The sequence below is a fragment of the Hypomesus transpacificus genome, chromosome 11, assembly GCF_021917145.1.
Source record: "Hypomesus transpacificus isolate Combined female chromosome 11, fHypTra1, whole genome shotgun sequence".
Classification (NCBI taxonomy): Eukaryota; Metazoa; Chordata; class Actinopteri; order Osmeriformes; family Osmeridae; genus Hypomesus; species Hypomesus transpacificus.
This window is the reverse complement of record NC_061070.1, coordinates 6,753,392-6,767,187: the sequence shown is the minus strand read 5'-3', so window position 1 is coordinate 6,767,187 and position 13,796 is coordinate 6,753,392. Positions and strand designations below refer to the sequence as shown.

The window sequence follows — 13,796 nt, the reverse complement described above, 5'->3', positions numbered from 1 at the left end:
GACTGAAGCCACTGTGCCTACCCAGCAGATTTAGAGGGCTATTGCTCTGTTGGCAGGGCACTGGACCACAGACGAGAAGAAGAAAGTGAATAGAATAGGTGTAGTTTCAGGGGACAGTTTACTAAACAATTGATTTTATTTTATTTTGGTGCTGGCTGAAGTAGGAAATACATAGCAATACAGATATTCCAATCCCCAAACGCTAAGACCTTGTTGTTATTGTTGTTTTAAAGGACGTGTGGTCTCACTCAGCTGTGTGCGTGTGTGTGTTTGCGTGTGTGTGTCCCACAGGCTGACAGGCATGAATTTGCCATCCCCTGTCATCAGCAGTAAGAACTGGCTACGGCTGCACTTCACCTCAGACAGCAACCACCGCAGGAAAGGCTTCAGCGCCCAATACCAAGGTAATAGTCCAGTACCAAGGAAATAGTCAGGTACCATGGTAATAGTCTAGTACAAACTAATGGTTAAAGTTACAGAATCTACTGTACATGCACAATAAACTGTTATTTATAAGTATTTCCCCAAAATCTAAAATGCTATGGTACTTTTGTTACAGCCACCAAAATAACGAAAATCCTGAAAACCACCCAGCATAATTTAATATGGCTGGCTTCTTTGTTCAAATTCTCTTTCTGTTATATTATTATGTAAAGTTATGCTAATTGTTCCAGTATTACTACCTGTTGATTGGACTTACTGCTTGGGAAAAGCCATTAAGCAGCTGAACCCATTACCGTTTTTTCACGCTGTAATTGGCTGCCTGCATGAGATAATTACCAGATTCGATTTTTCGTCATATATCTGCTTTAATTGGCTCTTGCTGACACATCCAAAAGCTATGGGACCAGTGCAATGCACGTTGGAAACTTAGCCGACTGCTGGGGGATCACTCCCCCCCCATCCCCACTACCCCTCCACACACACGCATGCACCATACACATCTCTACTACACCCACCTCTGACGCATGTACACATTCCACCTTGCCCCACCACTAGAGTTGTGACTGTTGAGGGGTAATTGCAGTATTTATTGCAAGAGTAAAATGTCATCCTAAGTGATGGCACTGCCCCCAGCCTCAGTGTGTAGGATAGGGTGTCTCTGTAATGACCTGGAGGACATGCTCTGTATCACTTAGAGTGCCTCCAGCACCACAAGCTTCAAAGACTTGGGAGGGAGAAAAATAAGCAAAAGGGTGGGTGCTCTTGCTGCAAATGCTCTTCTTGGAGCGGTTTGCATGTTGTGACACAGATCCTCTCAGCTTTTGCTTTTAGGCTGTTCTGTTAATTACATTAATGGATTCTAATGTGTTCCGCTTTCTTTGGCTGCAGTGAAGAAGGCCATCGAGCTCAAGTCCAGAGGGGTGAAAATGCTTCCAAGCAAAGATACAAACCATAAGAACGCAGTGTGTAAGTACCATACATACTTGTATGTTCCCAGGCAGAACTATTTTGCACACACACAGACACACACACACACACACTGGTATATATGTATGCACATATGCATCACACTGGCATACAGGATCCAGCAAACATACACACGCAAACTTGTGTGGTGAATATCTCACAGCCCAATCGGTTGTTTACCTTTGTAGTAAGCCTTCAGAGTAGGCCTGGCTATTTGCTGCATTTCTAGGGTTGCCAACCGTCCCGAGTTGTCCGGGACATCCCGAATTATGGGTGATTTTGATTTGTCCCGTCAGATTCTCCAGTCCCGTATTCCAATCACAGCCTCACCGGACAATTATTATTATAGGCGAATAGGCCACTGTAAACGCGCAAAACTCACGCAAACGTTGCTATGGGACACGGTTGTTGCTTATTGACAGTGTGTGTGAACTGGCCACTGGTGAGGTGAGCGTTATTGTGTGTCAAAAGGAGAAACTTGTAATTATTGTCTTGACTATTAGCCTACTATGAACAATACATCCAAGCGAGTAGCAGGGGAGATTCTAAGATCAGACCTTTAGGGGTGCTCAGCCCCCAATAAGAATGAGACATGAATACAGTGCCTTGCCAAAGTGTTAAACCCCCTTGCAGGGCATGCAAACAGGTCAGGGGTAAAAAGAGATGATAAGGATACGGCGAACCCCATGACCCTAAGCGGTCCGGGGGCATGTTTCCCCGGAAGAACATTTATTACATTTTTAAGTTAAATGCATGAATCTGGTGCACTTTGAGAGCAAAATTAAGAAGCTAGATCTATGTAGAATCTGTGCTCTTGTAAACAATGTCATGTTCTTTTAACCATAAAGACATGTTTGGTATAGCATACATCATAAAAAAACTGTTGAACAAACTGGATTATCTCTGTTGAACTACGGTAAAAAGTAGTTTCATTTCATTTGCATTTCCATAATGTGTTTTCAGAAAGGACACCCTTGATGGTATCGATTATGCAATAAGGAAATAATCCACAGGTTAACAGCACATTAAACTGCATACATAATTTGTGCAATGCTATGCTTTACCAAGCATGTTGCAGTAGCAATTAGCATCTGAGAGTGGCTAAGTGTGCAGTAGCCTACTAGGGCCCAGTGCCTAATATGGAACTATGCCTGTGATTTATGGAGATAGAATATCCTGTATTGATGCACAAACGGCAATTATAAGTACATGATTTTGTGACGCTGATGTCAAATAAACAATTTTATTTCAATATCACGGCATGTGGAAGACACAAAGGAAGCAGTAGCACGGGGAATCATAAAGGTAGCATAACTCCAATCTTTAACATAGTGTGTAAATATTATAAAACCTTAGATGGAAAGGGAGTTGTGGATATTGATGCAGTGATATGTAGATGATGGCCTTGGATCTTACAGACCTATAGACCCTGGACACTGCTGAACATAATCTTATAGACATAAAAACCCTGGTTACTGGCCTTTATAACTGTAACGTGCTCAGACATTTAGACATCTGGTCACTTTCTTTTCTTTATTTCTGGTTCGATATGGCAAAAGTGAAGGACCAAAAACCACTTGATTTAATTGGCTAAAATTGGGCCCCTCCCTCCACATACCAGCTTGTTAACTAGATTTCAATTGTTATATCCAGCCAGGGAAATTAAATGTTCCCTGTGGATGGTCCCCTGGATCTACAGTAAGGGTATATCAAATCAGACTACAAGCAGTGAATTTAAACTGTCTATCCATTTAAGTAGGCGAGACAATGAAGTAGTCACATTTGTAAACTAATTTAAGCCTGTTCATTTATTGAATAAAGTAGGTCTAAGTAGGATAATTTAAGGTAAAACATTTTGCGACTTACTAGATAATGCACACTATATTAATGTCGCTATAATTCTAGTTATTACATTTGCTGTAATTCTGTGCAAAACGTTTACTTGCCCAAATACTAATGGATGTTTAACTTCCAAAGTATGTTTTAAAACTTTGTGTGTGACGGGGCATTTACGAGACTTGAGGTGCCAGCATTTGCCATCTTATGTTAGGGATAGGTTCATTCCTGGATGTGGAGCAAAGTAGTATTTGAAGGTCATTCTTTGGATCTGGTTTCGACCAGAGGGCAGTGCAGGTCAGCACATGGGAAGAAAACAATGGGCAAAAGTGCTTCAGAAGGCTGGATGGATGCTTTGATCACATGGTATAACTTCTCACAGTGAGATGCCCAATGAGAGGGCTGGCATTTGAAGAGCAGATCAAACAGAAGGACATGACAGCTGATCAAACAGCCAAACTCAGCCTTGCCACACTGCACTGACCACACACATACACACACTACAGGCAAATACACTGACTTTGTCCTCAGGCCAGCACTAGAATTGTTAATGATGCTTCCGTTTTAGATTGATAACCCATTTAGTTCAGCATCAGCAGTACTTTGTCAATACTTTCACCAAGATGATGTGTCCCCCCTGTTCATTAGATTCTGGATGTTGTTTTCCTGCTGGCAACCTACGTTCTCTGTCTGTAGTGAGCCAATCAGGGCTGGCTGGGGATGTGTGTCCTGACCCGGGGATTCCAGAAAACGGCAGGAGGATGGGGTCCGACTTCCAGTAAGTTCCAGAAAGTATTTAGCTTCAATCAGTTTCCGTTTGAAAGGTTTAGTAGCCCTATCAGGTGCACTGATGGGAGTAGGGGTTCTTCTGGAGAACCAGCGGAGGATTCTTCAACTCCTGCAGCTTCAACATCCCCATGAATAACTGCTAACATTTTTGCTCAGTAGGTGATCGGGCAGTCATTAGCTGAGAGATAAGAAGGCACAGTTCATCATCACCATTAAACACCACGGAGCTGAATAGAATTGACACAGGGGAAGAACTACTTCAAAACAACAAATGGGGGGAAATAGTTGAGCAGCGGTTTATTTATAAAGGGGGTTATATGCTGCTGTTCCAAGTATGAGACACAATTATGTTAATATGCATTAACTGGTTATGGCTAGAATGAGTGTTAAGTGTAAAATAGATTGCCCTTGCAGTTATCCTGCTTTGTCAGTAAAATCCCTCTCCAAATTCACCATATCAGTCCATGCAAACTGAGCAAGGTGTGTATTCATTTGTCCCCACAACTTCAGATGCTATTTCTATGGGTTTTTAGGAGGTTTAAGGTTAGGGTAGAATTATTGTTAGGGTCACATTAAGGGTTGGGGTTAGGAGTTGGGGATAGCTTTATGGTTAGGAGCTTGAGATAGGCTTAAGTTTAAGGTTGAGGTTAGGTTTTTGGGTTTAGGTGAGGATTAGGGTTAAGGTTAAATTTAGATTAAGGATTTGGAATGTGACTGAATTCCCCCCGCAAGGATAGCAGTACTCAACATATTTGTATATGTGTTACAGGGTTGGGGCCAGTATCCAGTTCTCCTGTGATGACAGTTATGTGCTGCAGGGGTCTAAGAGCATTACCTGCCAGAGGGTGACCGAGACACTAGCAGCCTGGAGCGACCATAGACCCATTTGCCGTAGTGAGTAAACATGCACACACAAACAGAGCAGAGTAACAGAGCATTAACAGTCAGTAACAGAGCACTAACAGTTAGCAGCAGACAGTCTTTATTGCACCAGTCAGTGTGAGTCAGGCCTGTCTCCCAGCCAGACGGTTGTAGGGATGCTGTCACATCGCGTTACAGCAGACGGACCACTCCACAGGCTCTGAGTTTGGAAGGGCTCTGTGGAGGGGGTAGGGTTAGTCAGTGTGGGGAGGGTAGCTGGGCGATTAGGCAGACAGTGGTTTGCTGTGACTGCTGCCTACTGTTATCTGTCTTAACTGCCAGATCAAAGCCTCTGAGTTTCTGCATGCTAGTGCTAGACCATCCATGGCTCTGTTGAAGATCTCCAGACCTAAAGATCTAAAGTCATTAGTACTTCTCTTTTTTTTTCTGTGTGTTCTTGTTTGTGCCTGTATGCCATCTGTGAGAGGCAGTAACTGAAAGCTCTTGGCTTTGAAGTGTTAATAGCTGTGATCAATACCCGAGGAGTGAGCTCCCAACCTGTCAGCTCTGCATTGCACATTTATGCCAGCTCCTACTGGGAGCAATATGCAACAGAAGCGTCACAGATATAGGATAGCAGCTACCTACCAACCCCTGTCCACACCAGTAGCACACAGATGGAACGCTGCAGCTGTCACAACAACCGATCAACCCAACAAAAGAACCAAACAGAGATGCATAGAGCAAAGTAGTTCTGTGAAAAAATCCTTTAAAGATCATTTCAAACAGAACAGAATGAAAGCATATGATGGAGTGACCCTGATAGCAAATGGAATTAAGCTTGCTGTGATGAAAGGTATGGATGCATAGATACGCTCTCTACTGCAGGGACAGAGGATAAAGCCATCTTACATGCACACCTGAGGGGATGGGAGATAATGGCCAGACATGGGAGGGAAGATAAATGAAAATAAAGAAGAGGGAACTGAGGCCTGGCCAGATGAATTTGAGTAGAGGAGAGTGAGAAACGGATGAGGAAATGTTTGAGAAGGATGAGAAGAGAGGCAAAGTTGAAGAAAACTGTAGAGGACACTGTCCTCCAGATGACATTAGTCAAATGGAGACAGATCAAGGGTTGTCAAGGCAGAGGAACCACAGTAACCATGTTTGACAATTCTTCAGCAGGACTTCAGCAAGTTCCTGATTGTTTTGGACACCTCTAGCCTCAGCATCACTAGTAAACGCACAGAGTATCACTCAATAAGACTCACACTGCATATACGCATAGGGCTGACTCCAAACAGGCAGAAGTGTGTCGAGTTAAAAGCCTTCCAGTGCAGAGGTCTGAGATCCATAGTTTTTTTGATGCCAGGTGAGATAATTATAAACGTTAATTATAAACGTTTCCCACCTGTAATTAAGGACGTGTTGATTCTCCTGTGTTCATCAGAGCCCTCTGACGGGTAATTAACAAACTTGCAGTACAGTCTTCAGAGATTTCATAATTCATCATTTTTGCTCATTTCTCTGGGGCAAAGGGTCACACTCAACTCTGCTGATCTCACCATTTATTCCTCTCACTGTATTTCAACAGTTAGTGGATAAGACTAACGCAGATTAATAAGATGCTCTGAAGGCTGCATTTACTGTTTAGTAAACAGAGGAGCCTGGCTCTGGAGTATTCAAGTGAGAATATGTTGTTCTAACCTGTCAGTGTTCTTCACTAGCAAAAACACTTGTGTTCTCTTTCTTAGCAAGAACTTGTGGTTCTAACCTACGGGGACCGAGGGGATTCATCACATCTCCTAACTACCCAGTCCAGTATGAGAACAATGCACACTGTGTCTGGGTCATCACTGCACTGGACTCTGCGAAGGTGAGTACCCATTTTGTTTGATTTCCCTTTCTTGATTTTGGAATAGTATACCGTATTTTTCAGAAAATAAGCTGCATTTTCTCTGAACTGCACCCCACCAGAATGGGAGCTTTTTGTTTGTAAATCTGAGTATAAACCGCACTGGAATATATGCCGCACTTGATATGGGAAAAATGATAGCCTACCAAGCAATACACGAGTATAGGCGATCTTACAGCATGCCGTTGTGTAACACACTTCGAAAACGAAAGTAAGTAAGTGCGTACTGTATGTTTTCTATTGCCCGGGAATTAACTAATATTTACCTTTAGACGCATGAGTTTAAAATATTTCAGACGGTCCCCAATAGCGTCGGACTGGGACCGAAAAACAGCGCGGGACTTTAAAGTGCAGACCGGCCCGCGACCCGTGTACAGTTGCTTACAGTTTTTTACAATCGCTATGACACTTTTTTCATAACCTTTAACAAGTTTCCTAAACTCTTGACACAGTTAGCACAACATCCGCCTGTGTTGGCAATACAATTAACACATTTCTTGTTGCTTTGACACAAAATGCATAGAGTAAACACAAATTTTAAATGCTTGAACTTCTTTTACACACAATCTCAACCAAGACCAAAACAATCGATTTTTACGGACCAATTTACCAATGCTTTAACACTGTATGTCAGAACAGATAACACAATGTTCAAAACCTAATTTATTGGCTAAAGTCAAAGTGAACAGCTGTTCATATTGTGAATTGAAACACAAATATATCCCCTGTATTTTATTCCATTGCTACTGAGAAAAAGCTGGTTGAAGTTGTGCAAATACTATAAATTACAGTTGATTCCCAACTACGAAACACTATGGTGTTGAGGTTCTTTCAATCGCATGACTATATGGTATATATACTGCAAAGTGGAGCTCTTTGTGCTGATCTTGTGTGGAAAAAAAACAATATAGAGCAACACGAAGAAAGTAAGAATACACTAATACCTGCACGAAGGAAAGGAAGACAAAGAGTGGGACAAGGGCAAGGGAGAGGAGTTAGAATGTGTGGTGGCGCTCAGAGAAGTGCCAGAGCTAGGGTGATACTGTAATTGGCAGCTAAATTGCATATTTCTTGCAGTAATGTCCTGTTGCAAATGAAGCCTTTACTGCAGCAATTATGTTTCTGTCTTTTCTTTTTCAATACAGTAACCGTACATTCTATAAAGTTACTCTGACATCGGTCATTCATTTTTGGTTCTGAATTTCTGCAGCAAAAGAAACAAAATGCATGCATTTACTAAACCCAACAGAACAAAAATGTAGAGGCTTCAAAAGAAACTGCATTGCAAACACAATCTATAATCCATATACTGTGAGACCTGACACATACCTGCATAAATGAATGCAGTTTCTGTAATTCCATCTGATAGTGTTTTTTATGACATTGTGCTATGATTGACTAAATGTTACTGTGAAAAGAGAACATGTGTTAGTGTTTGGTAGACATGGTGTCATGTTTAGTGTATTTTTGTGTTATGACAATTAGTGTTTGAGTTTAGTTTACAATGTGTGATTTTGAGCATGAAATTAACAGTTTTGCCAGTTGTGTGTGGTAGGTGTTGTAGCGTGGTTTGCACGGTTAAGATTAGCAATACTTAGTTTATAATAAAGTATAGTAGTTCTTGGGGGCACCACCTCTGATTTGTGAAAGGAGCAGAGGAACCTTATTTGATAATATTGAATAATAATAGCACTCGTAATAATCAGTCTAATCTGAAGTAGAGAATTCTATGAAAGTAGAGCAGATCATATAACGTGAGAGATAAGCGAGTATTATACACAATGATTTATTTAAGAGAATGTAATTATAGTGAACACATACCAGATAAGTTATGGGTTAGTTGAGCTAAAGCAGTACAGTAGGCCTAAATTCTAATGAGAGCGCACTACACAATGGCTGCGTAGAGCGCGTGTGGAGGGGGAGGGGAGAGAGAGTAAGGAAGAGGTACAGAGGAAGAGGCTTCTATAGTAACAATGGACGATCAATGGCAACTGACCTAACGATGGTCAAGATAAATCATATGTAAAATACAATCAAACATCAACAATTCAATCACAACATGCCAATATGTCACAAGTAAGAAATATTGCAAATCGCAGTTACTTTTGTCGGTTTGAAGAACTGAGTCAATGGTTCGTTATGTCCAACGAATAGGAAACGGAATCTCTCGTCAAAGTTCCTGGCGCAAAGTGAATGTGCAGGTTATGAGGTAAAGGTTAGAGAATGTCGCGAACACCTCAAGTTGATCCTACGAACAAGCGGGGGTGATTGTACGTTTGGGGGTTTTATACTTCAAAGAACAGGGGGTCATCCGTGTGAAGGTGACCTCTCTCATTGGTCAGTTACTTCCACCTGGGCGTCGTCTTGAGATCTGCCCAGAGGTGTGAAGTGGCTGATAGTTTAAGTTCCATTATCTCAAATGTCCATGAAATGCTTGAACTTCAGAATAGAACAATACAACGTTCATAACTGGTTTTGTTAGTATGATACAATTATTTTGATATCAAGATTGACTGATTTAACTATATCTGCAGGGGAGTTATAATCAAACATCAATTAAACACGTTCTAGGTAAATGAGAAAAACACACATTATAACACATCGACTACTGTCATTGAATTAGTGTCCATGAGCCATGTAGTCCTTGAGAAATATGTTTGTAAATCCACGAAAGAAAGTTCTCCCTTATACTCCTTTGTCTGATACTGTGAGACCATGTGGTCTCTGTTCCTGACCCCATGCTGGGTCAGGTCTTTGAAGCTTTTACTTCTGGGAGATAAGGACAAGAGGGGAAGGTCCCTTCCCCCTTTTCGGGGGTAGGAGAAAGGTGTGGATGGTACCAAGCTTTGTCTGTTGACTCTCTGCTACAGTGTGTTGGTGCGTTAAGAGTTTCGAAAACTTGTTAAAGGTATTGAAAAAACTGTCATAGCGATTGTAAAAAACTGTAATACAAATAGGCTATATAATAATAAGTATAATCCTGTGCTATCGAAGACTGTTAACAAAATTTGATCTAATACAGTATCTAAAAATGAATATGGCAATTCTCCCTTACTTTCTTTTTCCTTAGGCTACTTCTCTCTGTTTCTGCATCTGCTTTTTAATATTGCAAAAGAACAATAATCAGTTAACTATAGTCAATAATGAAAATCAATTCAACAAACGAATTTCCATATGATAACTCTGTTGACATATAGTGTATTGTGTACAGTTGCATTGCTGCACCTGTCATAGTCTCTCCACTGGACCCTGTCACCACAGCAGCCTCCATCTCTTGCCCTGTGTCACCTGTGCCTGCTTTAATACACAGAACAGAACAAATAAGACAATTGCATTTGATCCACATAGCACATTTAATATTAAAAGCACAAAAAACATGTTGTGCATATTTAAAAGAGTGCCTTTTTCTCTTGGCCATTTATTTTCCTTAATTTATAATATATAGCATATGTATTGGCTAGCAGTAATTTCAAATGTATAATGTTTTTAGAAAAATGAAAACACCATGGTTTGGATAATTGAATTTTCTAAATGTCGACAATGCAGCTGCTTGCACCTGACGCCTCCTACTGCCGCATCTTTGGGCTGCAGATTCTCTCCCTCACTTAGCTTGGCTTTTGCCAGTCTAATTAAAAAAAAAATGTTTTTACATTTTGCAGCATTTTGCATTTGTAATAGCATTGTTGTTTTTAGCAATAGCTAAATATGTCTCGGCTGCAACCGACTTTTAAAACACTGCACGCAATTTACTTGCTTCAACCCACTCCAACGAACTGGCCCTACCCGGAAAACAATAGATTTTTGACCAATCGCGATCTGTAAACCGGACGGACGAAGTGCACCGTTCAAGTTTACAAGGGGAGAGTCCCCACCCCGACCCTTTGGATTTTGGATCGCTCCAGTTAAACATTTTCTTGGAATTCAGGCCGTCCTCAAAGTGAGCGAAAAGTATTTGGCTATATATATTTTTTGCATAGTGCCGTGGCCATAGCGGGCGTTAGTTGGACCGGACGATCGAGAAATCTCTCAATTCTCCCGATGGCCAGTCCGACACTGGTCCCCAAAGCGTAAGTTATTTTTCCGAAACGGGCACTAGCTAGCTTTAGTTAGCTTCCGGGCTAAGCCCTTTCCTGCCGGACCATTCAAATATGGGCATTAAAATGCCCATGGTTCACGCCTTAATATCTTTGCCGTCCAATCACCGTTTTTTTATTTCTGAAAACTGCTGGAAACAATGACAATTTAAGCTCAAAGCACATACCATTGGTTAAGGGGTTACTGGGAGGGGAAAATAAATCTATCGTCAGCAACGGCAACCATTAGGTGCATTCGACTTCATGAAGCGCCGGCGCCGCCTGCAGCCCGGCTGACTTGGAGCAGCCAATGGCATTCTCAGCTTCAAGGCAGCCGGCTGCGCCGCCGGTGCTTTTTGAAGTCGAACACACCTATTGTTTTCTGAGGCGGAGCCAGGGAGGATACCATGGGAGATTGCCAGTGTTAGATTTATCGCTTAGAATTGAAATCGGAGACGATATTATGAGTAAAGACAAGTTTCTTAATGTGTTAAAATTAAGTCAATATTGGCGATTAAAAGTTTAGACTTTTTACGTACGAAGAATTTGTTTGTGGGGGTGACGTGAGTTATTTCAGGAAATAATTACTTGTCCGGCTTGGCAGTTTGTGACAGGCAGCTATGACAGAAGTAGCACAGTTTAGCCTCGATTTGAGCAGATTTCTGTGGAACTTGGAAAAACAACATGAACTAGCTAGATTATGTACACTTTAAGGTAAATGTACATGCCTTGTCTGGCCAATTCGGTCATTTGTGAAAGAAAGTCGAAAGTTTTTTAGTTATGGAGAGGAGTATCCTATGGAACGCCGAGTTCCAAAATTCAATAAATAAATAAATAGGTAAATAAATAGATAAATACATACATCAATAAATATGGCTCTGGAAAAAAAAATCTGAAATTAAAAAAAGATGGCAATAAATATAGCATTATATAAGTATATAGCTGAATCCATTTACCAACATCAATAAATAAATACATGTATTTATTTCAAAATGACGTTTTTGTTAAGATAACATTTATTTATTTCATCGGACTTGTATTTCCTAATACCACATTTATTTATTTTTAGAGACTTTTGCACACCACATTTAGTTCCACACCAAATTTATTTCCGCACCACATTTATTTCTGTGCTGTATTTATTTTCGATCTCACATGCAAACGAGAGGGGCGTGGTTATCTTCAGACCAACACAGCTCCACAAAAGATCTAAGGCAGATAGGGACACCTAGATTCGGTAGATTATGGAAGATATTAGTCGTGTCAGAGATCGCATGCTGGCCTTATAGATCAAATTGATCAGCATGGCTTGTCAGGATGTATTATTTTGGCACACATTGTAGATTTTGTAGAGGTATCAACAGGATCTGGAAAATCAACCGATGCAATAGGAGCTGTACTAATAGGAGCTGTACTTCAATTTAAGAATCTCTTCAATAATCTCTAAGTATCTCTTCATACCCTTCATGTGTTTTCATTAAATGTAACTTGCAAACAAGTAGTTTGTTCTGCATCTTTATTTAATCTTGCCCTACTATATAGTATGATTTTTATTGAATCATCAATAACTGACAGCACACAAGATGATAATGACCATGTAATGATAGAAATAGAAAACTGTTTAATAACATTTTATGCATGTGTAGTGCTTAATGATTAACCCTCAAGGACTTTGCGAGGGTTTGCGAAAGGCTACAGTACTGCACAAAGTCAATATGACTATTGATATATGTACACATTATTTTAGTCTCTGCTATGAAAAGAGTGTAAAGGGTGACACAATAAAGGTAACGCTTTTGTCTACACCGCGCTGTCTTGGTCTTGCACCTCACATCTTGGATTTCATAATGGTTGGGTGTGATGCATGGGGATGTATTGCATGCTCCAAATAGGGAGTCTTGATGTAGGCTACAGCTTCCCAGCTGATAGTGAGAGGAGAAAGAGGTGGTTTGCTAAAGTCAACAGGAGCAAACTCAATATAACTCAATAACGACCACAATTACAAGCATAGTAATGACAGAAATACTGTGGTTTGAATATAAGACAGCCCACTCCATCACATTTTCCCTCATCCAGAAATCTCTCCTCCAGTGGTCCCCCTTCCAGCTCTCTCTCATCCAGTGGTCTCCCATCCAGCGCTCCTTCAACTAGTGGTCTCCCATCCAGCGCTCCTTTGTCCAGTGGTCTGACATCCACCTCTAAGGCACTGGGCCTCCTTTTCAGCTCAAATCAACCTCAGTAGCAATGCCAGACTGCAAGGGCCATAGATGTAGTGGAACGTCAGGCCAATAGGGTGCGCTTGACCTTTGAGTAAGGACTGATGTACGAGGTGGGAGATGGTTAATAAAGTTAAATGTGCTAATGAAGAATACACGTCGTCATTACTGTCTGGTATAACACAGCTAGTTAAAATTATACCATTGTACATGGTGTCAGAAGATGGTGATAAGAATGTGAGTAACACAAAACTGCAATTTGAAATGTCGAGAAGATGTTCGAAATTGCCTGCAGTGGTGATTTAGCAAGCCGCTAAGCAAGTGAGCTAGCTAGTTGTTAGCTCGTTGACTTGTCCTAGATAAGAAAAGGAGAGGGATAACGTCAGAGTCTAGGTCAGAATGGACCAAGTATTTTTGATACCGCCCCCGGCAAGCTTCAATTTTGATGAACCAAACAGTTGGACGCAATGGCTACGGCGCTTCGAGCGATTTAGGATAGCTTCGGGACTAGCAGAAAAGACTGAGGAGTACCAGGTCAACTCGCTACTATACATTATGGGGTAGAAGAGTGACGATGTTTTGTACACGCTGACATTAAGTGAAGCTCAGAGAAAGAAATATGAAGATGTGTGCAAAGCCCTGAGTGAGTATTTCATTGGCAAACACAATGTCGTTTATGAGAGAGCCAAATTTAAT

The 13,796-nt window shown here is 41.1% G+C and overlaps 1 protein-coding gene across 1 annotated transcript in view; it reads left to right on the top strand.

The window, feature by feature from the left end:
• Positions 1-13,796, top strand: part of LOC124473714 (CUB and sushi domain-containing protein 1-like) — a 386,561-nt gene that overhangs the window by 110,809 nt on the left and 261,956 nt on the right. The window contains exons 6-10 of the mRNA XM_047029350.1: positions 292-404; positions 1,333-1,410; positions 3,943-4,024; positions 4,805-4,929; positions 6,651-6,772. Coding sequence (XP_046885306.1) covers positions 292-404; positions 1,333-1,410; positions 3,943-4,024; positions 4,805-4,929; positions 6,651-6,772 — 520 coding nt within the window. The remainder of the gene's footprint in view (positions 1-291; positions 405-1,332; positions 1,411-3,942; positions 4,025-4,804; positions 4,930-6,650; positions 6,773-13,796) is intronic.